The sequence below is a fragment of the Orbicella faveolata genome, unplaced genomic scaffold (assembly GCF_042242905.1).
Source record: "Orbicella faveolata isolate gen_17 unplaced genomic scaffold, um_ofav_v1 contig_4, whole genome shotgun sequence".
Taxonomy (NCBI): Eukaryota; Metazoa; Cnidaria; class Anthozoa; order Scleractinia; family Merulinidae; genus Orbicella; species Orbicella faveolata.
The window spans coordinates 10,855,085-10,881,210 of NW_028301569.1; the positions used below are offsets into that span (position 1 = coordinate 10,855,085).

At 39.6% G+C, this 26,126-nt stretch overlaps 2 protein-coding genes and 1 pseudogene across 3 annotated transcripts in view; all 3 read left to right on the forward strand.

Annotated features, from left to right (window-relative positions):
* The first annotated feature begins 666 nt into the window (after positions 1 to 666).
* On the forward strand, positions 667 to 13,395 carry LOC110059516 (protein SHQ1 homolog). Of its 2 annotated transcripts, XM_089276048.1 has the most exons (16): positions 668 to 1,261; positions 1,410 to 1,477; positions 3,091 to 3,155; positions 4,391 to 4,519; positions 4,737 to 4,864; positions 5,097 to 5,174; positions 5,690 to 5,802; positions 6,256 to 6,352; positions 7,025 to 7,064; positions 7,263 to 7,316; positions 8,030 to 8,130; positions 8,970 to 9,023; positions 9,489 to 9,612; positions 10,669 to 10,789; positions 11,147 to 11,186; positions 11,598 to 13,395. In XM_089276048.1, the coding sequence occupies exons 1-16, from the start codon at positions 1,187 to 1,189 to the stop codon at positions 12,024 to 12,026; spliced, it is 1,716 nt and encodes a 571-aa protein (XP_089132174.1). In that variant the 5' UTR covers positions 668 to 1,186; the 3' UTR covers positions 12,027 to 13,395. The 2 variants fall into 2 exon arrangements, with proteins under 2 accessions (XP_089132175.1, XP_089132174.1); XM_089276049.1 differs by lacking the exon at positions 4,391 to 4,519 and having other exon boundaries at positions 667 to 1,261.
* Positions 13,396 to 14,566: 1,171 nt separating this feature from the next.
* Positions 14,567 to 17,303, forward strand: LOC110059515 (diamine oxidase [copper-containing] pseudogene; annotated as a pseudogene).
* Positions 17,304 to 20,093: 2,790 nt separating this feature from the next.
* Positions 20,094 to 26,126, forward strand: part of LOC110059513 (fibronectin type III domain-containing protein-like) — a 30,892-nt gene continuing 24,859 nt past the window's right edge. The window contains exons 1-3 of the mRNA XM_020766209.2: positions 20,094 to 20,254; positions 24,094 to 24,170; positions 24,564 to 24,899. Coding sequence (XP_020621868.2) covers positions 24,116 to 24,170; positions 24,564 to 24,899 — 391 coding nt within the window. The 5' untranslated portion in view covers positions 20,094 to 20,254; positions 24,094 to 24,115. The remainder of the gene's footprint in view (positions 20,255 to 24,093; positions 24,171 to 24,563; positions 24,900 to 26,126) is intronic.

Genomic DNA, 26,126 nt, shown 5'->3' on the forward strand with positions numbered 1-26,126 from the left:
AATAAAGCTTCACCTTAAAAACTCGGGGACTGGATGATTTGAACGCGGCACGCTGTAGTTTTTCAACATGGCCGTAGAAGCGTGCTTCAGTATGAAGCTGCAACATATTGATGTCAGACTTCTCTCATTTTCGGTGAAAAATTCTGTGAAATGAAAAGAAGAAACGCCACATATCAGTAAAAGAAACGTTTTTCATGTTATGCACGAAAACCTTTACGTAAAGTACATTCCGGGCTGCAAAATTAGTTTCTTGGGTGTTACCACATGAGTGGTTTAGTTCCATGCATTCAATCTTTTAAAATTTGCAAAATAACATAAATAAACTGACCTTTTTTTTCTCTTCACTTAGCCTCAGCAGCTTTGAAACTGTTGTTTACGGCGGTCACAACTTAAAATAGTTGGCCAAGGAAGGAAAACGCGACTTTTCTAAGCAAATATTTTGCGTCAACACAATGTTGTGGCGGTGTTTGTCATCTTTCCTCGCGATGAATGAATAAAGTTTTGCAAACTGCGCCCTTAACCTCTTCACCACGTGGGAAAATACGCTCCGTTCATTGGTTGCTTCAATGCACGGGCTTTTTTTTATATCATACTTCATTAGTTGTTGTTTTTTAATTGTCCTGGCAAACATGAATGAAATCTTTTTCTAACTTTGTTAGTTGTTTTTACTGTTCAAAGCTATTTTTTTTTTTATTTTGTTAAACAGGTGTCTGATGGTGGAGTTACGAAAGTTCCCTTTTCGCATTTATATAACAGGGAAAAAAGGATTTTTCTTCAGACCTGTCAATTTGAAGTCACTTTTGTCCCACGTGGGTCAGTTCTGGTTTTCCATTGGCTCCTTAATTAAGGATTAATTACCTCGTTTAGTTTGCACGAATTTGCACGGGCTTTTCTACGCCATACGTCTTTTCAGTGGAATTCGGCGTTTGTCAACATCAATCTAAGAGTTTTTTTATCTTAAAAAGTTGTGAATAGTTCTCGTTCGAAAGCTCCACAAAAATTTCTTGAAAGAGGTTAAATCTTCAGGTCGACTTGTCTTGGAGGTCTGGATTCTAAGGTAAGGTAAGACCGCGAGAAGTCTGGAAAACAAGATGGCGGTGAAGTTGGACGAATTGACAAATGTTAGAACTTTCCGAGCCTAGCAAAGTTCAACAATGGTCTTGGATTCAGGATAGTCCTCTGAAAAATGCTTACTCCAGTCTTTGAACTGAGCCAAGATGATGAGTTTGTTGTAGTCATCATCAAGACTCCGTATGTCAAGGTATGAATGATAAGGAATCATATTGTGAGCACTTCATGCACGTGGGAAAATTGTTTCTGTTTGCAAAATATATCGATCGTCTTAACTTTAGGTTAGCATTACTCTCTCGAATGTATTTTTTTTTAAACTGATATGCATCATTCTGTAGCCTGCCGATGTCGATTTCTGCATTAACGACACGGAATTTAAATTTTATGTCAAGCCATACTTCCTAAGGTAAGCATGTGACAAATAAACATAAGTTATAAGTTTTGCTCTTGAACTATGTTAAAATTCGCTGTGTCTCTATGTCTGGCAGCCTGACAGGTTTTTCAAAATACTCCGTGTCCGGCAGTCAAAATTATTTTTTAAAACTTGTAGTTAACAATGTCAAATCCTTGTTTATATGGCTGAATACTAATTTTGGTGAGCCCGGCACCCGGTATATTGGGATTTATAACGTAGACTATCATAAAGTGACCGGCAGTCAAAACGTTTGAATAGCTGTCCGGTTAGCCTAAAAAGCACTGCAGTTAGTCTAAAAAAGTACTGCAGTTAGCCTAAAAAGCATTCCGGTTAGCCTGAATAGCACTCCGGTTAGCCTAAATAGCTCTCCGGTTAGCCTGTGTACAGTTAGCTTTCAATAATGCTAAGGGTAACTCTATAATAATTAAAAAATTCCGAAATATGCCAGCCGGTTGCTGTGGCGCAGTGGTTAGGAGCATCGCTTGCCATGCCGGCGACCCGGGTTCAATTCCTCTTCGGGTCACCTGTCTTAAAGTTGTTTTTGCGGTGGTTTAATTAATAAAAAAATTTCTAAGTCTAACTGCCGGACACGGAGTATTCTAAAAAACCTGTCCAACTGCTGGACATGTAGCCACAGCACTTAAAATTTGGGATACTATGCATGGGATACTATTATCCAGTCATTTAGTAAACTAGTTATTTTAGTAAACTAGTTATTAGCTATTGACTTTAGTTAGGTGTCCCCAATTTAATAGCTAATCTATGGCTAAATGCACTGACACGTTAATAAAGTTTTCATTCATTCATTCGTTCAAAGCCAATTATCCACTAGTCGGTTAGCCCCCAACCAGAGGTCGAATACACTGACTATTTCTAGTGAATAGGAGAGCGGATGGTTGGGGTGAACACGACTAGGTGCAAAACCTCCACATATTTGCTCTCATGTTGGTGCACGGTATAGCATAAAAGTCTTATTTGGGGGCTAACGTCTAACTGATGGATCATGTGTACTAAAGACATTCGTGGTCGAGTGTTGCTCGATACCCTCGATCGATACCCTTGATTTATACTCAATCGACACTCCATCGACATCTCGGTCGCCAGTTGGTCCAGAGTTGACTAATTTTTGATCAATTCAAATGAGTCGGTCGACAGTACTCAGCCGATTATCAACCAACTGTTGGTCAAGTGTCAAAAGAGTTTCCACCGAGTATCGATCAGGATATCGATCAAGCTTTGATCAAGAAGCCTATCAAGGGTATTGATCAAGAGTATCGATCGACACTCGACCATGGATGCCATTAGTACACATGATCCTAACTGACCAGGGGTTAATTAACTTGGGGGCTACTGTAAATGATCTACATTCCCCACTCAGTAACTCACCCACCTGAGCTTGGCCCTGCATTCCACCCTGTCTCGCTAAGATCTCTGATCGGTGACATAACTGTCATACAATACACTGATGTATAGCCATCTGATTTCTTTGAAATGCCAAAGTATAGATATAGACTTCTAGTTAAGTGTAAGCCAAGGCAAGACTTCAGGAGACATCAATACTTTGGATCAATTTTATATAGCTTAAAATTGTATTTTTGTCTTAGGCTTAATTTACCAGGAGAGATTGTTGAAGATGGAAGGGAGTCAGCATCATATGATGTTGAGAAAGGTAAAGAAATGAAGTCTGGTTGCAACAGAACATGTACTGTGGGCCCCAGTAGGGGTACTCAGACATACTTTTTGGGTTGAAAATTTACACCCTCAGTATTTTTTTCGGTCAAAAGATCTGTCACAGTTTTCTTTTAGGTCTTAAAAACAATATACTGTAGTGTCACAGTGAAGACCTGTGTGATTATGTGGAGCACAAGGGAGGATGAAGAGGCATTAATGGGCATACTAATTTCATTAGCTTATTGATGTAAAATCTTTCATTAGAAGAGTCTGTTTGATTGAATAAACCAGTACTGAGGTATTTAAGTCTTGTGTTTTTTTGGGTAGGAAATTTTGATACCAGGTATTGTTTTGGGTTCACGATATAAAGCTCTGAAGCGGCTCATGCAATTTCAGCTTTTTGAAAAACTCACTCGTGCAAATTAATTCCAAATTGAACTCAAAACCATATGATTACCTATACTAACTGCAGATACGTACCCCATGTTATAAATGTTTTATTCAAGTGAAAAGTCAATTTCAAGTAAAAATCCGGTACTTCTCAGTGAGAAATTTCCATCTCCTGTACTACCCAGGAAATATGCGATAAGGTTACCACACCTTATTATCTTATTTCCCCTTTATTATCTGTCAAGTGGTCACTTACAGGAGGTTAAAAACAAAGGAAAATGTCAAACTTGTAGCTCTAAAAGTGGTCACGGTCGCTTATGAGAGGTGGTTGCTTACAAGAGGTTCCAAATATATGTATGGTGATTTGACTTGGAAACTTTTGGTATTTGTGGTCTTTATTTATGGAATTACTTATGGCTGCTGAGGAGAGGTGGCTGCTTACGAGAGGTGGTCACAACCAGAGGTTTGACTGTATGTGCAACCATTCTTACCTATCCAAAATTGTAATCCATCAAATATTATCACTTGTGCAGGGCTTGAAACCAACTTGAATTCGAGTTCACCCTTTGGACGAGCAGCTCTCAAATTTTGCTTGTCCTGGGCAAGTCTTAGTTTACTTTTTTTATTTAGTTGGCAGATGACTTACCTGGGCCCTTGCCCGTCAGGCAAGTAAGACTGAAATGTTACTTGCTTAGCAGGAAAATCTACTTGTCTGGGACGACTAGACGACACTTTTTTTGAGCCCTGTTGTGCATGATTGGTCTGAACTTCGGCTGGTTTACCACCAAATACGTTATTGCCAGGGCATTGTAGAATAAAGAATCCAATTTTTCAATACTGCAGGGACATTCACAATTAAGCTTCCCAAGCTACATCCTGGAGAGACTTTTGAGAACCTGGACCTATTAACAACACTTTTGGCACCAAGAAAGAAGTCCCCTGTGGGAATTAAACCCCTCATTGAAGTTGTTGGTATGCTATTATCAATGTTGTTTCTGCATTTTCTTTACAAAATTATTACAAGTGAGGTTATGTGAGAGGTTAAGCGCCATGCTGAAGATTGCACAGCAAAATGACTCCTCCCAGCACTCAAACCCAGATGCCATGACGCATAGTTTAACATGCTACCTATTACTGTTTTCAGGGTTACTATGTTTTATTGAGTTTTGATAAATCTATTGTATTGAAGGCAGTGATGACAGATGTAAAGACAATAATCAAGAAAATGAGAGTAGCAGCGATGATGATGATGATGATGATGATGATTACAATAACTTTGACTGGGAATTTGATCAACAGTTGGCAACATTGCATCAGGTAGTATTATTATGTATGAAATCATTGCACACTTGCCTTATAAAAAGTTTACTTAGAACACTCAAGCGTTACATTATTTTGATTTTTGCACAAAAGTGAAAAAATTGTTTTTAGAAGTGCATTTTTAACAGCAGAGCAAGTATTGCTTCATACCAGTAAATTTCTACCCTTTATAATTGTACATAGCATGCATGTTACATTGACTAAAAAATCTCCCTAATTTATCCTTCAGGAAAATCCAGACACCAGCCTTGGGAATACAAAATATGGATTTGCCAATCAAAAGAGTGGAATATTTAAAGGACGGGAAGTGAGTATGAACTGGAAATAAAAATGCTGCTGGGACAAAATGCCTTGCAAGTGAAACAAAGAAAGGACCCTTTTACCTTGTTGAGATAATTTGTGACAAAAGTAGCAGAGCTGTAAGTTATTTTTTACAGTTTTACTTGAATGCGTAGTATCACTGTCCATTTAATTTATCACTTATGCTACAAAAGAGTGTATGTAGTGATGCTATTACAGCAGTGCATGTAAATTTGACAGTCTTATGAGGGATTACTAACAGGAAACTATAGCATCCAACTGACATTGAGGCCTTAGGCGTGTCATGGCGCAACAAGAATGGATGATGCTGATGGTGATTGTTGTGATGATGATGATGATCCAACTGATCTTAGTGTTCAAACAATCAAGACTCTTTTGTAAGAATTATACAAATCATGCATACACTAAGTAAACCAATTTAACAAAATAACTGAATGTGTTATTGTGATGATGTCATGCTGTTTATGGTAAATGTATGTAATTTATGTTATTTAACAACAGGCAGAACTTCATGAGATATCAGAGATAACTGATCCTGACTCTATGACCCTGAAAGAAAGACGAGAAGCCAGGCTTGCAGCTGAGGACATCAAGTTTGATGAGGAATATTATCTGTAAGGGATTTATTATAAATGTAACTGGGAATCCAAGGTGTAAAGATCTTCGAGACTTAAAAAAAAAAAAACAAAAAACACAAGAACAGCTTTGTGAAGGATTTGTAATTCAGTTATACAAACAACATACATACGAAACCAAACAAAATATTCCAGTGTTATTTTCAGCTGAAGCCTCACAAGAGAGTTAATTACAAGAAAATATCTAAGTTAGGACCAAAACCAAAGTTTTCCATAATGGGACGTCCATATTATCAGGGTGTCTGTAAAGTAAGGTTCAAATGTAATAAAGGTAGTGAGAACAATAAATTTAAAAAAGATAAATAGTAAGAAAACACTTTAATTTCATTAGACCAGCCTCTGGGTTATGCCCAGCTATCTGCTAATGAAAACCCTGGAACTCACCTTTGATATATAATTGTAATTATGTTTTTTTTTTTTTAACAAAATCAGGGCTGATTATTTTAATGAAGATCAAATTCAACATCTCCTGGACTACAAGCCACCTTGGGAGGTCGAATATCTGCGATACAAAGAAAACCTTTCCAAGGTACATTTCATTTGCAGCTATGTGAATTGTTAAAGGCTAATAAGAATTAGTTTTTCATTTGTTTATGTTGTACATATAGTTCAGTTTTGTCCATGGTACAATTAGTTTCTGAACCAGTACAACATTTACAAGAAACATTGTACCACTGTATGCACTCATGTAACAAGATACAAGAAAGACTTAATTAAGAGCTACACTGTACTTACATGCATACATGCAAAGCTAATGAATTAAACAAATGTTTATAACAGAAAGAGCTAGGAAAACTATCATTTAGCGCAAAAAAAAAAAATGCAGGACACTTTTGACATAATTTGGTGATCCTCTTGCACTTGGCATGCTGGACGCATGTCATAAGGAACATAGTAAATGACCTGTGGCTTGTCACCAGTCTCACTCGGTGGTTGTATCATCTGCCCAGTGTGATGAAGGTCACAAGTTTTACCTCTGTCAAGATCTTAGATTTTTTTCTTTGTCCCAGACGTGACATCTAAATGAAAAGTTTCCCAAGACATCTACTTTCAACTTTTTTATTTATATTAATAATAAAAAGTTATTGAAATTTAGCAGCTTACATGTACTTCAGTTTTGCTCCTCCAAAATGTTGTAAACATTTTTATCAATACTGATGAGTGATTATACTGTCTTCTTTTCTGTTAAATTATTCTGCAGGATAAAACAGAACATTCAAGTGGGGCTGATGAGACAACAGGTACATCAACGAGTATAGAGAAAAATTACCACAATAATATTGTTGTGAACCCTGTAGTGTTTTATGGTACATCTCCATGTACTTGTACAGTTTTTAAAAAATATCATTAATTTTATCAGGTGAGTAGAATAACAGCTTAAGGTTGGTTCTTATAATTAAATAAAAGCATCTTTTTGAGCCATCTTTGTTTTTATTCAGTTCAGTTTACAGATGAAGAGAAAGACCAGTTAAGAAGGCTTCCAAATAAGGATTATATCCTTTAGGGTGCAACATTACAATGTTAAATACAATTTTAATAAATTGTTACCGTTCTGTACTATTCTTGTTCTGTAGTTTTAATTTGCTGGAAATCTAATTTTAGTTTGTAATTTTGCATTTAAATTTCCCTTAAAACGTTATTCATCCTCTCTTTTCAGACAAGCCCTATCCTTGAAAACCCTTAATTACATTTTTTTAAAAGGATTTTCAGGCTTTTTACTTTGTAGAGTGACTTGTAGGAGTCACCTAAAGTTTTTCTTTACATGTACAGTCGAGCATTTTTCCAGGGGGGAGGGGGTGTGGGGGGGGGGGGCAGGAATTGTGCCGTTGTGAGAGTATTTGCCTCCTACTAATGTGGTCAAATCCCAGACCTGGCATTACACTGTACATTTGTTGTTGGTTCTTAGCTTACACAGAGGCGTTTTTCAGGTTCTTTGGTCTTCCTTCCTCTACAAACACCTACACTCCAAATTCTTATTCAATCTTTACATATTGAATTAACATTTCATAACTTTTGTGGCTATTAAATAAGTCACAATGAATATTACCTTACATTTTGTACATTTTTACTGGCTGATGAAATTATTTTACCATAATTTTGGCCCCATTTTAAAATTTCTTTAAATAATATACTGGAAGCAATATATTTCACTCTTATTTGCTACCCCATAAAAGATAAACTGTAACATGACCTTAACTAAGTTCAAACCTTCTAGATGACAAAGAGGAGTTTCCACTGTTCCTTGGTCTTGTGGACATTATATACACATACACATATAATCATCGGACTACAGAAGGAGAAAATACGGTAAATATTTCATAGTCCTGCACTTAATAATTTCATATTAGTGGTTATAATTAGTGGTTATAAATGTGTCCCATGACCAAATATTCCCCAGCTAAAACTGGGGAACATCCAAGTCATATTCCCCAATTGTCCAAAGATCTTGGGTGTTGCCAAAAATATTTGAAGGATAATAAACATGGTAATCACCTCCATTTTGACTTCTTGGAACAGATACATGTAATGCCTGCAGACAAATATTCAAGTATATTTTTGTGCCAGATGGAGGCTATTGTTTATTTACCATAAACAGACTACAGTTTTGGGTGGTTCATAGTAGTGGGAGGAGTTTTACCACAGAATTGTGTGTGGCCAAGAGCAACATAATATTATACTTCTTTAAAGTGCTCTCTAAACTTCCCTACACTTATGTACAGTGTAGTGAGTTTGATAGCACAGCTTTGCTAGAGATATATGTTATAGAATATTTTGAAGAAGCTAGCTGCAGAACAAAACTAGAATTTTGCCAAGAATTTGAGATAGTTGCTAGTGATAATGATCAGTTGCTGGCTTCTAATGACAGCCCTTAGTTAGTTAATCTGATCCAAAAATTTACAGGCAGAAGCTCTTAACAAAACTTTTCATCTTGCTCAACATCACAACAGTAAACACAAAGATCAGTGTTCAGTCCTAAATTTTCTATAGTGTACTGCAATGTAGCTCTCAAATGTACTGGACCAGAGGGTGCCTTCCACTATTATTATTATTATCATTGTTATTAGTATTATTAGTGTTATTAGTATTATTAGTATTATTAGTATTAGTATTAGTATTATTATTATTATTTAATTTGTTGTTTCCAGGTTGAATCACCGTGGACTATTTCCAGAATAAGTTCCACATTCTCATGGTTTGAGGTAAGAAAAATTGTAATTGAAAACTTGTACAGGTCCAGCACATTTCAAGGTTAAGAAGGCAAAACTGTGAACCCCATCCCAAAGATCTAAATTTGCAAGTTGTGTAAAGAGTCTGTAAGTCTGGACAATGTTTGAAGTCTTCTGACATCTACTTCACATAAAACTCTGGAATGTCGTTGAAGTTGTAACAAGATGGTTTTTTCAGAGAGGTTGATGTCATCTACAACTGTAACAAAACTTTCTGTTGAAAATTTTGATTTTGATTGTTACCTTGATCCTGGGAAAGAGGAAAAGAAACAAATATGGCTTAGAATAAAGGGGGGCACCGCAATTATTAGAAAAATAGGTAGGATATTTTTTCATACAAGGATATTTATAGTATGTTACAAATTGCAATCCTTGAATTTATCTAACGTGGCAGTAATGATGGTCATGATACCAGATTTTTTTTGTGTGTGTTTCCAGTCTTTTAGCAGCATTTATGATGTTGTGATATCTTGTGTCCGTCGCTCATTGTCCTATCCTCTCTATCGCCACTGGTCACTGGTCATGGCAGTTTTAGAGGACACCAAGAGAATCTTCACACTTGGTATGTGAGTTGGATTTATGCAGTTACAGTGGAACCCTGCCTTTAACGGCCACCTGGTTAATATGGCCAGATTTGTGTGGCCTCTTGGTGACTGGATTAACAAGGTTCCACCGTACTTCAATTTTTAGCCTGCAAACAGGCTCCCAGCGAGGGCGGAAAAAAAATTTGGCATGCAAAAGCGTGATTCCATGAGCAAAGTGAGTGGGAGTCGGAGCGTGAATCCGCGAGCGAAGCGAGTGGGTCCCTTGTCACCAGACCGCTCTTGGCTTGTCCCACTCGCCCTAGACTACACTCAGCTAGCTCGCTCTAAAACCAACCGGGAGCCTGTTCGCAGGCTATTCAATTTTGTAAATGTCATGCTTCTTAAAAGTATCATTTACAGTGTAACCTTTTTATTCCAGTTGAAGTGTGCAAGCTCAAAAGTGAATTTTAAAAAATCCAGATTTTGTTCCAGGGAACAAACTTTGCAACAAGTGGGATTTGCCACCGTGTTTAGTATCCAAAAATAATCCTTGGGGCGAAGAGGATACAAGAACCCCAGGGAATTACAATGTAAGGGATGAGGACTACAAGTTGGGAAATAACCCCTGGGATGGGGTGACCATGTAATAGGAGATGATCATTAGGGAGAAGGTATACTAACCCCTAGGGGACTGAAGGGTGGGAGGCTGAACTGGAGAACAATCTCAAGGGCGACATAACTGTGCACAGGGGAATATAAATTCTCTGGGGGGACTCCCATATAAAAAGGGCGGGGTGCTCATTGTGCCCTTTGGGGGTTTAGAAAGCAGTTTTAGTACCTCTCAGGGTGTTCAGCCTCAAAAGTTCCACAGCGGGAGCTTTTTGCAGGGAGATGAGATGGGATGAGGAACTGTGAAGTATGGGACAATAATATGAGCAGCTTTGACTTTAAGATGAGGCAACTTTGCATTGGGAGGTAATTCGTGTGATGGGGTAACTATCCCCTGAGGGAAATTGGGTGAAGCAACTGTGTACAAGAGTGCTATCCTTGGGACATGCCCTCCATTATCAATGCCTTTTATATTGTATTCCTAGGTCGTAGACAGCTGTTAAAGTGTTTACTGGAAATCCACTCCCTGTGTCGTGAGGAGGACCCTTGGTTCCTGCTAAATGAACTTTACTTGACCGATTACTGTGTCTGGATTCAGAAAGCCAGGTAGCAACCTGTGTAATATTTCTTTTTGAGTTTTGTTATCCTTTCCAACGGAGGCAGGTTAGCGTAGTGTACTGGACTTAAGTCCGGGCATCCCGCCTTTCACCTGGCCAGCTAGTCAGCCTTTGCTGCTTCTGTATGCATTGTTTTTGTCAGTATTTGTTTCATAAACAGGGCCCCACAAGCTTCTAGCCTAAAGCACAAACTTTTTTGTTTCACTGTTTTTTTTTTCGCGAGGGAGGGGGCTTTTTTCAAACGATTGTAACGGTGTTGTATTTTATTCTATTAAGGTCAAGTGATGATGTGGTTCAGTGGTCAGTATATTTGATATCGTTTTCTTTCGTCTTTCTCTTGGAACAGCCGCAAGAAGCTTTCTTCTTTAGCGCAAGGCCTTCAGCAGGTAATCAAAATTCCAGTTACATTCTAGAGCACTTAAACAAATTAGTGCCTTTCCCTCAGTTTAGCTAAGAGACTAACTTACCTCGCGAGAGTCTCGTGTGACGAGACAACGAGGCAAGGGAATGGTTTCGGTAATTGTTTATACAATTTGAAATAGTAAGCTTGTGCAGCTTTTGATTTATTGTCGCGAGTTAGGTATATCTTTGCCTCTACACTCGCTTCTGTGTTGTTCCCATTGCAACGGCTGTTCTGCATTCTATACTGCACATTGCCCCAACGGAATCCAGATATTTTAAAGGCGTAATAGCAAAGGCTGTTTTCAACCTTTCTTAAGTAGAAATATTAAATTTGGTGTAAAACACTCGAACCGTACAGATAATGTTTATATACCTTGTATTTCCCTGTCCATTAGATCCAGATTCATAAAAGCGACTTGTCCTGGCAGTTAGAGGAACTGGAATTGGCTGCTAGTCTGGTTCTAAAAGAAGAACGAAATAACGAGCAAGGAAAGAGACTGGAATCATCGGATCCACGCGAATTTGAAGAGAGCGATGATTCTACGGAAACCGATGAAGACGAAGACGAAGACGGAGACGGAGACGAAGACGAAGACGAAGACGAAGACGGAGACGGAGACGAAGACGAAGACGAAGACGAAGACGAAGACGAAGACGGAGACGTCGACAATACCAACGACAAAGACGATGATGACGTTGTCGATGATGGTCGTGGCCATGATGAAAATGTTAAAGGGATTATTACTAAAGCTGATTTCAATACAGGCAGCAAAGAGCCGGGCTCGTTATTAGGCAATAACAATGACAAGGAAACGGACCTGTAGCAGTTACAACTTTCTTTATGAAAATCAGCGTTAATACCTCTAGTCTTACTTCCGCTGAATAATGGATGCCTACTTGGCTAATTGTACTTTGCGAAATGGTACTTTGCAAAACGAAACGAAATGAAATCTTTACTTTGCGAAATGAAAAATCTGTACTTTGCGAAGTACCATTTCACAAAGTGCAATAAGTCTTCCTACTTAGCATTGCCGCGTGAATGTTTCGTTACATAACGGAGCGATCGACGTCTGGTCATATCCGCTTTCAAGTGCAGCCTGTCACATTTTCTTGACAGGACAGTTGCTAGTGCGTCGAATGCACCTCAAAGGTCCTTTGGCTCAACTCCAGAATTATTACTTGATATGGACTGCAAACCAGTCGTTTTCGGACGTTTTCGAAAGGCGCGATCCTCGCGTGTGAAGTGCGCGAGCCTCACACGCCCGTTTTTCTCTCCCCATTCTTCCTCGCCGTTTTTACACTCGCTCCAGACCTTTCGTTCGAATATTGACCGTCTCTCGCGTTCGCAAAATATACGACTGTTTTGCAGTCTATACCTGATATCATGATAGTTTAAAATAACAAGGCTTTATTGGTACAGCATACTGAAATGTCAAGTTACTCGGGAAAAAACAGCCGACGAGTCAAGAATTTGAAACTGTAACAACAATGATAAGTGAAGATGGTGATTTTTTTTTGTAACAACAATCTTCACTGAAATGCCATTTTCGTTATTTTTTTTCACGTAACAACAATCTTTATTTACTTAAAAACAGAATGCCAATACAATGCGTCTTACACCCTTCTGTTGTGAGTTTAATGTTAAACTCTGGCCATGAGAGGTGAACACGTCATCTCGGATCGGACTCGATTGGAGATCATCTTCAAATGACTCAAACTCTTGTCATCTACATCGCAAAAACTTTATGAACACTAATGTTTTCTTGTACGTAAATGACAAGAGAGGGTTATCTTCTGCTTTCTCTGTCTATGGCTACCACCATCTTATCTTATCCTGCAGAATGAACGCGTGACGAGCCCGAACAACGTCTGCTTAGGAGGACCCTGGGAGGGTACCACCAGCTGGGCTGTCTCCAACTTGTCAATTCTTTGATTCATCATTTCCATAATCCTCGGAGCTAAGTTGAAAGCATATTAGATCGAAAATGGCCCATTCGTTCCGCAATTTTAACAGAATTAGCTTGCGTGCATTACTTCTGAAGTGCTGCACAATACCCTTTGTCACGATTTAACACCGTGGTCTTCGTTCCGCACCACTGACATGCATGATTACGAAAGAACTGTACGACACGCGTGCGTATACTGTAAAATTGAAAGGTCACCTTAAAAATAGATAAACAATGAAAAACCTTATTTAGTCTATAAGTTGGCTGGAGAGGGGAGTGTGTGGTTCTCGGAGTTTGATGCGGAAAAATTTCGAGAAAACCCAAACAGACGAGTACAGTCTGAAACCGTTGTTTTTCTCTCCCAAACTAACCTCATTTCTCCTCAGAAGTAGCTTTGCAAACCAAGGCGAAGTCTATATTTTGATATTCCAAAACTACTTCGCTTTACCATTACAGAGTGCTGGAAATAATTTCAATGATAGCAATGCTCCTTGACTTTACATTGTAACATCGAGTGTTGACAGGAAAGGCCAACGGTAAACCGATCAGATTTTGAATGCTAGAGGGCTGTCTTCACCCCTTCTCTAGTCTGGAATTGTTCTCTAGAAATTTTTCGGTTTTTGCTTTACAATGTCTTCCTACCCTCGACATAACTTGAAACAAGCTATTTTAGAAACAAAATAGTAACCGTTGCAGTGTCGCTCGTGTGTATTGCTTGCGTGTTTTGATTGTTGGCGCGCCGAGATAGGCGCGGCTAGTCATGCCGAAGTGATCTCCTCGATAATGGGAAACTACCGCGCTGGGCGATGATAGTAAACAAGCCCTGAAAATGTAGAATCTTACAGTAACCTTTCTCAAAATCCCAGTGTCTTCACCTAGAAAATCGCCTCATCAATGTTGCTTTATCACAGTTTGAATCGTGACTGAACCGCGGTATTGTTCAAGAGAATGAACAGTCTGGCGAAAGTGTCAAGTAATTCCATTCAAGATGTAGATTATTTCCGGGGGAACTCCCCGAAAAGGACGGGGGACGGGGGACGGGAGTGCTCGTTGGAAATTTTGAAAAGAACCCCTTTGGTCCTTAGATGTACCAAGATCCTGTTTTGTGGGCGCGGCTTGAAATTTTTTTCATCCTTATAGTAAGATCGTAACAATTCTAACGCAACACATTCATCTCCAGTCATATATTTTTTTTCGGCTCAATGTCCCAAAGAGTATTGTAAAAACTCCCGCTGTAGACCTTTAGAGGCTGAATGTCCTGAATATCCCAAGAGGTACCAAAAGCGGAACGACGAACATCCCCTCCCCCCCCTCCATCCTTTTCATATGGGAGTCCCCCTGGGAGATTATTTCTGCGATTGGGGTAATGTTAGCCTGATACTCTTACTGTGTGTATTGTAACAAGAGTATTTGTGTGTACGTGCACGTTATCTGCAAGGGGTCACAACCGACGGATCTGGGCAAGCTGTTACAACAATGGCAAAGGAGGGCGACAAAACAAACCTCATCTTGAAAATCCTGGTCGCTGTTCTCGCTTTATTATCTCTAGCTCTGCTCATCGCATTAATTGTGGTCGCCACGAGAAATAACAAGGAACCTGTGGAAAATGGCTCGTCCTTCGGCGCCGACGACTTCTGCCCGGAAACCACGGAGTTGACAGCACCAACTACGGTCCGCTCGAGAGGTCTGTACGATGATTTATCCAAAGAGGAACTCATTGCCGTACGAGATTACATTATTAAGGAACCGTCCCTGAATGTGAAAGCTTATGAAGATGCGAACATCAACGACAACTACATTTATTTGATTGAGCTGCAGCAACCTCCTAAAGCCGACGCGCTCGCTTACCTCGATGGCAACGCCCAGAAACCCGAGCGCAAGGCTCGAGTGATTATCTACAATGGAGGAAAAAACGTCCCAGATGTGAGAGAATACCTCGTGAGCCCGGTAGATAAACCGACTAAACATGAAGAAACAACTGGTCCAGGGCAGAAATATCCGATTCCGTTCAACTCGCGATTCCCCGACCCTAAAGAGATTGATATAATGGACAAAATGATACGCAACTTGACCAAACAAGTAGATGCGCTGCTCGAAGAGAGTTATGACGGCTATAAGATGTGGGATTGCAACGAGCGCTGCTTAACATGGGGTCTAGCTGCACCGAGTACGTTCAAGATTAACCAACGAAAAACCTGGACATGGCTGATGAGGGACTTGATCGGGTATTACATTCATCCCGTCGGGTTTGAAATTCTCTTGGAGACCGGAGGGAATGATGTGTCACTCTGGAAAGTTGACAAAATATTTTACAATAACGCAACTTATGACAATGTCACAGATTTGTTGAATGCCTTCAACGCTGGATCAAAGATGTTTGTTGCTGCCCCTGCGGATAAAGGGAAGTTTTCCTCTTACGAACGCCGGGGGCCCCCACAACCCCCAAAGCCCTTGAGAAACCCCCAGATATACGAGCCTGATGGGAAGCGGTACACGGTCAGCGGACGCCATGTGGAATACATGGGCTGGAGTTTTGACTTCCGGTCTCGCACCTCTTCCGGTATCCAGCTGTTTGACATAAAGTTCAAAGATCAGAGGATTGTCTACGAACTGAGCCCACAGGAAGCTGAAGCGTTCTATTCTGGCTGGGCTCCCAAACCGATGTTCACAAATTTCCTCGATACTGCTTGGAACATGGGCTCCATGAGTTTTGAGCTGCTGCGTGGTGTTGACTGTCCTAACACGGCCACATACTTTGATCTGACGCATTTCATTGGACGAAAAGACCCGGCCGTGTACAAGAACGCCGTTTGCGTGTTTGAACAGGACATGGGGATTCCCCTGCGTAGACATTACGATACAGATTTCAAAGGCAGTTACAATTTCTACGGTGGGGTCCCTGGAAGTGCACTCATCTTGCGCACAGCCTCAACAACATACAACTATGATTATGTCCTTGATTACATCTTCTATCCTAATGGAGTGTTGGAGGTCAGGACCACCACCAGCGGCTATGCTCAAACGACCTTCTATACTCCAGACGAAGACCCATACGCATATCAGATCCATCCCAAAATGGCGGGAAGCCTGCACGACCACATCTTCAACTACAAAGTTGACATGGACATCCTGGGCACAACAAATTCTCACGAAACTGTTGAGGTCGAACTGGAAAACATCACCAATCCTTGGTTCCCTGGTGACTACCACGTGCAGAAGGTTCTAAAGCGACGAGTGCGGACGACCGAAGATAACGCCGTGTACAACTACAATTTTCAGACTCCCACCCTGTTGAACTTCTACAACAAGAATGAGAAAAACAGCTTTGGCGTCTATCGCGGCTACCGCGTTCAAATCCGGGACATGATGAAACAGATGTACCCACTAAACTGGCCAATGATAAGGGGCGCGGCGTGGTCTTTGAACCAAATGACTGTGACCAAGCGAAAAGAGGACGAGGAGAAGAGCTCGTGTATCTATAATCAACTTGACATGGCTGACCCTGTGTTAGACTTCAGCAAGTTCGTTGATGGCGAGAACATCGACCATGAAGATCTGGTTGCCTGGGTAACCATTGGAATGATGCACGTGATGCACTCTGAAGATGTTCCTAATACAGCGACCCCAGGGAACTCCGCAAGCTTTTATCTGAGGCCCTTTAGCTACTTTGAAGAAGATCCTTCTATGAGCTCTTATGATGGGGTTGTGATCAAGCCCACAGAAAAAGGAGCCGATATCGACACTTTGGGATCTCCGAAGACAACGTCGACTTGTGCTCCTAACAACAAGCCCTTTGAGTTCTTCGGTCATTATGGCAACTATTAGAACAAACCTTCAATAGACAGAACTTTCTTTAAAGGATTTCAACTCATTAGATCTACAAGAACAACATATACATTCATTCTGAAAGTAACTAGAGACTGCGAATTTTCATCAAAATGTGTTGCCTAAGTGTATTTGAATTCAAGCCCTGAGCCATTCCTTCATTTGAGCGTCAAGCAATGCATCACGCAGCGCGAAAGAAGCATTGCGTGACAACCCAAACTAAGTTCCTCGAAGTTAAACATTTATATACTGAGTCATTATATTCCCGTTTCAAAGGAAAATGAAGGTTTTATTTGATTAGTTTCAATAAATTTGGTTTCGTTACTGAAAGTTTTCTTTCTTTGTTGTTTCATGCTTTGTTGTGTATCATTTTACAGTAAATGGGTTCGGTTGGGGGGCGAAGCAAAATAGGACAGTAGGGGATCACTAATCAAGTCTGTCTCTCTTTTAAGACAAGGAAGAAAGAACTTCAACAAGGGTAATAAATTCGTGTTCAGTTTTGAAAGCCAATATCCTCTTCAATATTTAGCTCGATTTTCACTGCCCTCTTAAGTCCTGTCTCTGTGCCTACCCGAAGAGAGGAGCGTCCGGGGGCACTCCCATATAAAGAGTACGGGAATGCTACTGGGAAGTTTTGAAAAGAACCCCTCAGAGGTACCAAGATCGTGTTTTGTGGGGCGTGGCTTGAAAATTTTTCACCCCTAAGGGTACACCAATTCTATAACAACACATTGTCTGCTGTGATATTTTTTCGGCTCAATACCCTAAAAGGTACTGCAGAAGCTCCCGCTGTGGACTTTGAGGCTGAGTACCCGAAGAGATACCAAAACCGCTTGTTTAACCCCTAAAAGGTACGACGAACACCCCCGTTCTTTTTATAAGGGAGTCTCCTCCCCTGGGAGGTTTCCCGAACAGCGGCTGCTAATCGAGCCTTCTTCAATAGTACACTAAAAAAGCTACAAATCTAATCAATTACTTAGTTTCAGAGAGCTCTTTAACTGTTTGGAGTCAATTTGTATCTGGCATATGGTACCTAATGATCCACAAAAAAGGTAAACCATGACGTCATCAGCGGTCGCCCTATTTAGAGAGTAACAATGTCACTGTTTTTTTTAACGTTACATTGTTGTCACTCCCAATAAAAACGTGCGTTGCCATGCATAGGCTGATAATGTGCGCGATCCGGTTTACTGTCGTGGTAAAATGCCAGAGCTTCCTGTGCAGTGGGAAAACGGAGTTACGCGCAAGCTCGTAAACGCGCATCTTTGTTGCGTGTTGTTTGCTACAAGTTTAGGAGAAGTTGCGCATAGATCATCAATTTGCGCGTACAGTTATGTTTAATTTACAAGTTAAATGGTCCACAAATTCTTTATTTGGGCGTGGACAGATCCCTGAACAAACATTTTCAATCGTTGTATTGTTTAACTTTTGTCAACCATGACTGGTTCACAAACCGCAATCTGAATAATATCAATTGTAATGCAGATATAGCATCCAAAGTCAGGAGTTTTTCGAGAGCCAAGCTACTTCACTTTAATTGATTCAAAGCGGACGGATTGAATGCACGACTTCAAAGACCCCGTCTGCACTACGACGGAGGAATTTGAAAACGGAGGTTTTACTCTGAAAACGCATCACATGTTTTCCATCCACAAGACGCCGGAGGGATTTGAATACGCGCTCCAATCACCGGTCATTTCAGTTGAATTTGTGTTTGAGGAAAACTCGGTTGATAGGGAAATGACATGATTATCTTGACGCCATCGTTTCCGAAAAGCTTCGTTTTCAAAACGTTTTCAGTCCACACGAAAACGAAAATTCGGCGTTTTCAAATTCCTCCGGTTTGAAGAGCGTTTTCAAAAAGCTCCGTTTTCGTGGCGGATTAATTAGTGTGGACGGTACAAGCCTAACCGTAGAAATAAAGCTGCGTTTTCAAATGCCTCCGGCGTACCGGCTGCCTTACATTTTTGACGCTATATAGTTATGTTGTGCTTTTACTTGCTTGGCCATTTCGTGAAGCGATAGGGTGGATTTTGACTGGCGAGACTTGTCCCAGGAGTTTTCATGGTTGTCCAGGAAAAAAAAATCAGTTAAAAAAAAACAATAAAAAATTAAAAATTAAAAAAACTGATATTGTGAGAATTAAGTCACCATTCAGCTACCCTGCCCGCCAATTATATTTAAGATGACGTCGAGGAACCAGTTCAGGTTGTAGTATACACTGCTTGGCAATTAATTGTGTTGAAATGTTGTTGTGATCAACTCCCATCCTTGAATTTCTTCCTGCTTGATGACGTTTCAGTAGCACATCTACCGGTGAATATTATGCTTCCGGAATTGGTTTTCCGTTATATTCATAATTTATGTATGGTCCGCAAGCTATGCTTTCCTTTAAATACAATAGCAAATGTTTCTCTTTGTAAACGTTCACTTTGGAAACAGATTAAATCGTGTGAGAAGCCTGAATTCCATGACAATAGAAGGTAGTAGCCTAGCTACAGGCAGTCCGCCCTCTTTGCCCCTACTATATGTCGAGCGAAAAAGCTAGGGGAAACAATTGTTCGCCCCGCAATTTTCACTCGCTTCGTTTTCCCTTCTTGCTTGTCAGGTTAAGGAGAACGAAGCGCTGCTTTTAGACAAAGGAGGTGGCTGAAATGCAGGATATTAAAGCTAATGAGCAGACTTGCTTGCGGAAACTTATTGATTAGTCTTCAACGCCCAGTTAGGTTGAAAGCTTTCTCTTTCTATTAAACTACAGTTCTCATGATGTGAGCTTAAGTCGAGAGTTGATGCCATAAAAGTCCTTCTCTGAACTATACTAATAAAATGATCACTTGTCAAATATAAGAGCAAACTTGTCGAGCGGTGAATATGGCTTCTCTTGACACGCGAAGCAGAAATTTATCCGAGCAAGAGATTTCTCTACAGGTTACGAATTTTTCTTTAAAATGTTGGGAAAATGCTGTTGAATGAATATGGGTTGATTAAGTCATCATCAATGCCGGTTCCTTAAAATAAGAGATGATTTTATGACGAATAGTAAAGCGTGGTAAAAGCGAAAACTATAAAATAGATATTCAGTCATCATGCAAACAATTACGTCATCGATCACGTGATCATGGCGCGCCCAGCCGGAGATGCCATACAATCCGCTCATATCAACCGTTGACTCGGCGAGCAGCTTTCAAACTTTACAGCACTGTTTTCCTAGATCGGAGCTATTTTCAACGAGTCTAAGCTTGGATTTTTGTACCCAGTTATTCTGAGGTGCCTGTGGAAAGGTAAGCCATGGCTTAACGTAAAGACTCTGTGTTTTCGCTGCCAGAATAAGCTCGAGTTTCTGTTGTTTGTACAATTTTGTCTTCTCAACTCAAATTGAATCGGTAGATAATTCCCTTACATTAGTTTGTGTTTTTGTGAATTGTGGCTTAGAATGAGTCACCGGTCTTTATATCATATACATCTTTGTTGGTTTTACCTCAAAAGTAGCTACAATTGATTCGTTTAAGCTCGATCACACAGACAGCTTCTACTCGTAAAGTGTGAGGTCAGTTTCAAGCCGACTTTTGATAGGTTCTGGAATCCACGGTTTTCATCAAGGAAATAGTTATATCGTTAACAAAATAGCTTGATGAAATATTTTTAAAACAGTATTGTAGATCGTAGTTAGCGCTAGGGGTTGTTCTACCGCAAATTGAGTTTAAGTTAGTTTGGGCACAACGTGAGTCAGCTTTCTTTCATGTAGTTATTGACGATTATTTCGAAAACCTCCAGCTGCCCTTTCTCCACCATGAGAGACGAATTAAACCTTATATGCCTGGTTGATCGAAGACATCCACATTTTCTTTTCGATATAAAAACCATCGTTTAAACTTTCTTGTTAAATGTAAACTTATTTGGTTTAGATTTGAAATTCGTGCGTGATATTGTCAACTCGCTATCGAGTTCCGGCTCAGCTTTTGAGCTTCACACATCTCATTTGGACTATTTTGCCTTGTTTAGAACTGCCCTAGAAATTATCTTTACGACTAATACATGTGTGTGTCATTCAACTTCACGACATATGCTATGTAACGAGCGAATGAATTGTTTGATTTCGTCTAAATGTAAGAATCGTGTGCCTGAATTACATTGTGCTGAGTTAAACTACTAAGTACACGGCATAAAATTTTAACCTAAGCTTTATATCTTCGCTTTTGTGTACTGGATTTACATTTGAGTATGACTCGATCTTTGTGGGAAGACATGTTCGTACAATACCGGCGCAGGTCTGTCTCTATAGTCCATTTCAAAAGGAACGTATTTAGTTTTTTTTATACTGTATATTTTATATCGAAGTGGCTCCCCGGGTGTAATTTACATGTACGTTGTTTGTGTGGAAACTGAGACATGAATTCATTTGCTGTTTACATGAATAAAATTTAAATTTTGTTTCGGGATCTAACCAACAAATAACCTTCCGGAAGATGCCATAGGAGCTATACAGACAGAGCTCGAATGTTCTCACGACCTTGTTCAAAGCAGGGCAAATGATTGAAATCAGAAGGCTATTGTACCTAATTGCCATTCTTGTCAAAATGGTGACACTTTGAACGTGGGTGTGATTCAATCCACATTTAAGTTCTCCTTATTTTGTCTTCAAATTGCCTATCAGACAGTTAATGAGAATAGCAAGAATCATCAATTCCATTTGCTAAACTTCAGATATTGTATTGATGTGCCACCAAAATGCAAATTTTCAGAGCAAAATCTTGGTTATGCATGGCCTTATGCACGAGCTACATCACAGCCTGGCTCTATATTTTAAAAGTTTTTGCATGCTCTTTTGCCTCTGAATGTAGAGAAAAAGTAGCACTAGAACATTTTTAACCACGCGGCCATGGGCCGAGCGCGGTTCATGGTTTACCCATGGTTTTTTTTTTCGATTTGTAGGTGACCAGACCCAAGCTTTCACTCGGCCAAGTTTTGAGTCACGCAACCAGTGATGTTTACTCGCCAAAAGCTGTTGAAACATTAATAAATCTCATCTCTGATACTGACTTTCGTGGGAAAAAAATTAAAAACCCAACTTTCGTCAAAAATTATATTTTTTCAGCAGAAATTTCGCTCGGAACATATACATATTTATATTCGTTTTAATCATCGATGAAATGACCTTTTCCGGATATTTTTCCTTCGGGGTCAACAAAAACCTCCGATTACAAAATCACGCCGAACCCACACGTTGCAAAAAAATCTCTTCAAAACCCTGATTTTGAAGCGATATATCACTTAAGCGTTAATAGCTACCACACATTGGCAGGCGGTAAATCTATTCCTTAACAAGCCAGCTTTATCGTGTTAAAATTTCAGTGAAATCAAACAAAACCAGAATTAATTAGAATTTTTTTGTGACCTCACTCCCCAGACTTGACCTAACAAAAGAAGCCACGGTCGCCCATAGCAACCGAAAAACACGAACATAACAAAGCTGACGTTTCGGCAAAAAAACTCCAGAATTATCGCCTGAGAGCTTAAACTTGAATGGGAACATCTTTTTCGAACTTTTTTCAACTGATTTAGACGAAAGACTGGCCTCGGCGGGCTACAAAAAAGACCAAGAGAAAAAACAGAACAAGACAGCAGAACAAACCGATAATATTTCATCGCGTGGCTTTCGGCGCAAAAACGAAAATACAGTTTACTTCTGGATAAATTCAGCCTTAGAAGCCAGCAACTGGTCCCAAATTACTTTCTGTATCCTTACAAATGTCCTGATTTCCATCTCCGAAAGATTTTGCCCCAATTTTGAGCAAATAAACATTTCTCCACGGCGACCGCCATTACGGTGGCTTGCATACTAAATTAGCTAACTTAACAAAATTCTCCCGAGGGGGGGATATGACATTTGGTGAGAATCAAAAGTAACGCCAATTTTCTGTCACGTTTTCAATCTGTGGTCACTGGAGTGCTAAGCGAACCGTTAAATTTTTAAAGCGCGGTTATAAGATCTAACAGATCTTCTTGTTGTATCTAGCTTATCAAGATAATTCATAATTTGTACTGAGCCATGTCCACCAGCATGTTGTGCATCCTTGCTACAGTTTTTAAAGAATTTTTTATCCACTAAAACTTCTTAAGGTTCGATCAATAATATCGTGTTCTTTCCCACTGAAGATTGTTAAACCTTTTTTGTTGCTACCTTAGTGACATCCATACACTTTCTAGCAATATTTTGCCCCTTGAGAAGCTACTCTGTAAAGCCCTCATAAATTCGAGAATACTCAAGTTCCCTTAAAATAACCGAATAGATAAAAAATTTTTAGTGCAACCTAAAATTAACCTACAGAGCTTTAAGGTGATTCCTTAGTATTGCATTGTGCATCCCTACTGTGCACGATTTTTGTGTCATTAGCGTGTGCGCATGAGTGCATGCGCGTACAAAACGCAAGAGATTTCCCTCAAACTAAGCTCTACAGTGAAATAAGTGCTCCTTTTCTCTTAAACGAGCATGGTGACCCTGACTTTTTATTTCATAATTTTAATGGGAACAATATCCTCAATAATTGAGAAAAAAATTAGCAGAAATCTATGGCTACTTTTTTTGGCAAATGAAATAAATACTACAAAGGGAGACAAAACGGACCCAACAGTGCATGTCCAAAATGACATTTTTAACAATCCCAAAACAACAGACATTCAATTTCTCATATCGCGAAAGTTTGAGGTGACAATCCTCCTAAGAAAATCAGAGGGGATTAAAGGCCTTCCAAACAGATAATATACCGAAACAATCCGTTGGGTGCCCCTGACAGGTGGCACAAAACTCCTCTACACTGCAGTTTCATTTACATGTTCATGCCTGACAACACTCGTAAAAACTGAATTCCAGCTTGCCCTTGGGACAAGTAGCTGTAAAGTTTTGCTTGCTCTGGGCAAGTCTTAGTTTGCTCTTGTAATGATTCAGTTGGCAGATGACTTGCCTGATCCCTTGCCCATCAAGCAGGTGAGAGTGAAAAGTTACTTGCCCGGAAGGAGAATCTACTTTTCCCGGATGACCAGCTGCCACTTTTTTGAGCCCTACCTGGGTGACAAAATTCAGTTTAACTCACTTCGAGTTAATTTATTTTGTTTCTTATAGGCAACTGAAGGGCTTGTTTACAATGCGGAGCATTGGTTTCTTAGTCTGGATTTCGTGCCTAACAACGTTTATTTGTGGTAATTATATTTAATATTTATTGAAAAGACAGACAGAGCTAGAACAATGCAAAATGCATCACATGGACAAGATCTGCTTTGAGCTTGATACTTAATTTGCAACAAACTGTAGCCAAAACTTGTTTGTCATCACGTGAACACTTTTTTGAATCCGTAACTGAAACCAATGGTGTGTGCAATGGCCTGAAAAAGAGCCATTTCAACAGAGGTTTGGGATCAATAATATATTCACCTCCACATTACATGAATTGGGTGTCTGCATTTAAGAAGTTAAATTGTATTTTTAGTCTTATTGTTATTTACATGTTTCTTTGCAATTATTTAAGAAGGGAAATTGCACAACTGCACTGATTGCAATCTTCACAATTACTTTGTATACATTTACATTTTCAGGGCAAGTCCAAAAACCCCCTCCAGGGATCACCAAGTTTTTGGAGGGTAATTTACTTAACAGAGATCAGGTGAAGGGAGGCAAGGAATATAATGAACTCAACAATGATGGCTTCAAACTCCCTTGTGAGGCCACAGGCGAAAATCTGCAATGGAGATGGCAACACAATGGAACCAACCTTGTCATATTTTCTGGAGGCAGATTTAAAGTCGAGGGCGATGGTTCTCTAATTGGAGAGAGCCTTCTTCCAGATCAAAGTGGAAATTACCAGTGCTTTGTGAAAGATGCAGTCACTGACAAAGAAACATTTAGTAGAAAGGTTCAAGTTTTAGTAACATGTAAGAGCTTGCATTTTACTCTCTTTTTTTAAAATTAACCTAAACCTTTTTTAGCAGGATTCTTCTAGTATGCTACTACAATTATTATCAGTTGATCAGGCACAATGGGAGTTTGGTGACAAAGTTTTGACCTTAAAATTACCATGTTGTCAGATTCCCATGAGTTCTTTATATACTAACAATGCGTGTGAAAGTCTCCTTGCATGTGATTAAAAGCTCTACAATGTGGAATGTAGAGAGTGTTAATTAGTATATGTACTAAATACATAGTTTTGCTTTAATTTGAGTCAGATGGAGTGTTCAGTTTAGGTTTCTTTTCTTGGATAAAGTGCGTTTCATAAATTAAGTATTCAGATTTCCCAGGACATTTCTTAAGGATGGTGAATTGCTCACAAAGATCTTTGTTCATCTGATTGTGGGCATCACACAGGTGTTTTCCAATAACTGAGTGCTTGTGTTCAAAAACATCCCCAAAAATTAAGCATTTGCTTATCATTTGTAGAACATGGTGTAATGGCTCATATACCGTGATGGCTAAGCCAATGAAAACTCTTGAATTGCATCATCCAGTGATCCAGTTTTTAACAAGAAGATCTGTTAGGTCTTATAACCGCGCTTTTAAAATTTAACTGTTTTCTTAGTATTACAGTCGCAACGCAGTGCATATTCCAAAGCAATCTTTGATGATTCATTGATTACTGTAGACATCACAGCACTTGATCAACATAAACTCTATTATCGCACCATCAGTCGTAGCCGTTGTGACATCTCCGATGACGTAATAGTCTTAATCTGGAAGTTTCTTCGGGATATGTATGGGCATGAAGATACGAACACTGTTACAAACCGCTTTCTTTCTTTAAAGTCACGATTAAATTTAATTGTTTTTTTCCCTTGAGTTAAGGGTTAGCAAAGAAGTCACACGAGTCACATAATTCAAGAATTGCGTTATCTACGGCTATCTTTAGTACGGTGGTTATTTCCCTATCAATGACGTAATCTTTGCACGTTCTGACACGTTCTTTGCTTGGCTTCCAAACATTTAAGAGCAGCTTCGCCTAAATATCAACTAGACTTGGAAATAGCGAAAAAATCGAATTTGTTCAAACTCGCCCAGAATGAAGCCCTACGGGCACTAGTTGCAAAAATATTGTTTTAAGTTCGATAAATCAAAAATTATTTTTTTTACGCAATTTTTTTGTTCGATGCCCCAAATCGGCCAAAATC